Source organism: Rhagoletis zephyria, unplaced genomic scaffold, assembly GCF_001687245.7.
Source record: "Rhagoletis zephyria isolate East Lansing unplaced genomic scaffold, Rhagoletis_zephyria_1.1 Rzeph_scaffold_36708, whole genome shotgun sequence".
Taxonomy (NCBI): domain Eukaryota; kingdom Metazoa; phylum Arthropoda; class Insecta; order Diptera; family Tephritidae; genus Rhagoletis; species Rhagoletis zephyria.
The window spans coordinates 1-3,242 of NW_016193763.1; the positions used below are offsets into that span (position 1 = coordinate 1).

The window sequence follows — 3,242 nt, forward strand, 5'->3', positions numbered from 1 at the left end:
ACCCAGACAGCTACAAATATGCCTACGAATTCTCCAACTCCATCAAAGCCGAACAAGAGGGTACCCTGAGCGGTGATGCCTTGGTTGCCAAGGGCCAATACTCATTCACCGCACCCGAAGGCGATCAAGTTTCCGTACAATATGTTGCTGATGAAAACGGTTACCAAGTTTTGAGCGCCAACCCACCTCTACCAACCTCGCCACCAATTCCAGAGGCCATCTTGAAGGCTATCGCTTACATNGGAACAAGAGGGTACCCTGAGCGGTGATGCCTTGGTTGCCAAGGGCCAATACTCATTCACCGCACCCGAAGGCGATCAAGTTTCCGTGCAATATGTTGCTGATGAAAACGGTTACCAAGTTTTGAGCGCCAACCCACCTCTGCCAACCTCGCCACCAATTCCAGAGGCCATCTTGAAGGCTATCGCTTACATTCAGGCTCACCCACCCAAGGAATAAGCTGTTGTTATGTGCTTTAACACATTGATTGTTTCGTTTTTTACCTCTTTTTTGAATAAATGCATTCTAAGTCATTAGTATAAAATAGCAAAATTTTTAATATATTTTTAATGTCTCATAGTGAAATGTGGCTACTTTGTGCTCGAATGCAATGAGTTTAGTAAATTAATAAGGGCAATTCATTTAATAATTATGGTTTAATTTTTTTTTTTGGAAAGTAATACTAAGACTAATAATCATTCAAGAGCAATGGGTAAGAATTCGCTACTACATTCGATCTTACGTGAGAGGATTTCCTTCGTTAAAGAAAAAAAAACTAAAATCTCGGTAATGGCTTTAGATAAATCAATTGGAACATTTTTTTAAGGGTTTGAATAGGTTGTCAACCTGTTTAAAAAAAATTAAATTAAATTTTGGCGTTTTAGCGCCATGCGGGTCCACTGGTTTTGTAATAATGTTCATGGAAACAAGCTTTTTGTTCCGATCAAATTTTTTCAAAACCCATATAAAATTTGCGACTTCACAGCGCTCAAAGTAATAGGGGTGGCGACACTAAAGTTTGCGTAGATATGAACATAACAAGATTGACAGCTAAACTTAGGTTCAGAGGTTACGAGAAAAAATACGGGATCGAAATGGTTAATAATTTTGTGGAGGGGTACATTAGAAAAAACGAAAGACATTAAGCATTATTTCGCATAACATGCTCGTAATTTTTTCAATTGTTTACATTAAAATCGAAATTAAAAACTATCGAATTTAGCATATTTTTTTTTAAATTGGGGTTAAAAATCATGCGTTTTACGATAAGATGATTCTGACAATTTTTTTTGGAAAACTTCCTGTTTTTAGTGAAAATTTTACTTGGTTTAATTATGCAATATAAATGTGTGTAAATGTGTACCAATACTATTACTCTGAAAAAAACGGGGGTTTCCAAAATTTTACTACTGAAAAATATGCCCGTTTCGTATTATTTATTTCGCAACTGTAGCCAATTAGGAAAAATAAAACAACAGAAAACGGAATCAGAGAGCCAAAATTGGTATTATTATTTCAGATTATTACATACGATGTACAACTTATGAAGGATTTTATTAAAATCATTGTTTAATAAGCATTCTTTTATATTATTGAATTTCTTTTGGACTTTAAAATTTTTTTTTTTAATATTGTGAGGCTTTTTCGATAATTTGGCAGGCTATGCCTGTTTGTGGGTTTTTTTTTATCTTTTTAAAGAATTGGCAAGTTTTCCTGTGGTTTAGAACAAAGGATATCATATGAAAGGACAGACTTATAAATTTAAGAAAATCATAACCCTAAAAAATACATGAAAGTCAATAGCATTATTAACAGAATATAAATTAAATGAAAACAGCTTCAACTAATGGGAACTCGCACGATCATCAACTCAGCCAAAAATATTTACAAATTAGTAGCAAAATTTAATAATAAATATCTATGAAAATTAAACAAACTACGTTTTCTGCAACAAAACCGGTAAGTTTGATGGAAAACAGCGGCATTTCGAGGCTTGACCAGGACAACGGCACATACGAAAGTCGAAATCCTGGGTATGTCCCAGAAAAGGGAAACATCTAGCAGTGCTAGTCATACTAGTTTAGTTTAGCTGGCAGATCGCCAGCTCCAGAAGCTCTGCTATCCTCGTCGCGGTGCTTTATCGACTTCGCGTGCTCGACTGAGGCTTATGAATAATTTTCCCTACTGGCTTCAATGTAATTCAGTAGGGTGGAGAGATGTTCCTTCAGAAACTTTAACGTGCTCTGAACGTCGGTTACATGCTGATTTGATGCCAGCATCCTTTGTGCAGATCAAAAGAGTCGTTTATGTTGAAAGTCGCATAAGTCATTTCCACCTTATGTTACTAAATGGTTAGTTAATCCCAATTGAATGCACCTGTCTACCGGCAAAGCTTAATGATGAATCTTTTAACCTTTGGCTGAAAAAGTTTAACTAATAACAGGCGTGTTCACTGACAGACTGACTGACCTAAAGTTCTTTGGGGATACATGTAAGGTTTTGCCAACCTTGGGTACGAAGACTACTATAACCATCCACCGAAATTTCGTAATATAGCTCTACCAATCCGCAGACTTCTGCAGTTGGCCTTTAAATCCTTTCAAAGAAAGAGTTGATGGTCAAAAACAGGCAGTGATCATCCAAAATTTCCTAACTGCTGACTAGACATATAGATTTCTGCTACTCGCGGACATTTCTACATCCTCCGGTACAGATCTCAATTAGTTCTATTCAGATTCTTGTAAGACTCATTTCTATAAGGCGTTTCGTTCATTATAGCTAGACTAACTAGAGATTCTATTTAGATACTAGATCAGAAAAGGCCAGAGGAAAGGCTTGAGATCAAGGACCTGCTCCCTTATTGCTCAACGGCTTCGCTCTGGCTAACGCTGAAGTTAAGCCAAATATCTTGGCGCTATCAGTCCTGACGTCAGCAATTTTCTTACGGCTGCTCAGCCACGGTGGATTAAGAGTTAAACGGACGCTTCCCTATAGTGCTGAAAATTCCTCTGCAATGATCTTCTCCACCACTTTCGCGCAGAGCGCATATTTTTCATATTAGCTTTTTGTTGCTTGCTCAGTGTTGGCCTATAAATTGGATATTTCGCAGACACAAAATTGAAGCTGACATCGGCTGGCTTATGTTTTTACTTATTTTTTTTTGTTATTCGTATATCTTTCGAAACCTAAATTAAACACAAATTTCTAAAACTGCTTTTGGGTAACGATATAAAGAATTGTTA

At 36.7% G+C, this 3,242-nt stretch overlaps 1 protein-coding gene across 1 annotated transcript; it reads left to right on the plus strand.

Moving 5' to 3' along the window:
• Window positions 1–8: 8 nt before the first annotated feature.
• On the plus strand, window positions 9–544 carry LOC108354518 (cuticular protein 47Eg-like; the record flags this gene model as incomplete). Its single annotated transcript, XM_017605698.1, has 2 exons — window positions 9–120; window positions 314–544. Coding segments are annotated over 2 exons (258 nt in total), but the record flags the coding sequence as incomplete, so codon positions are not given.
• Window positions 545–3,242: the final 2,698 nt, after the last annotated feature.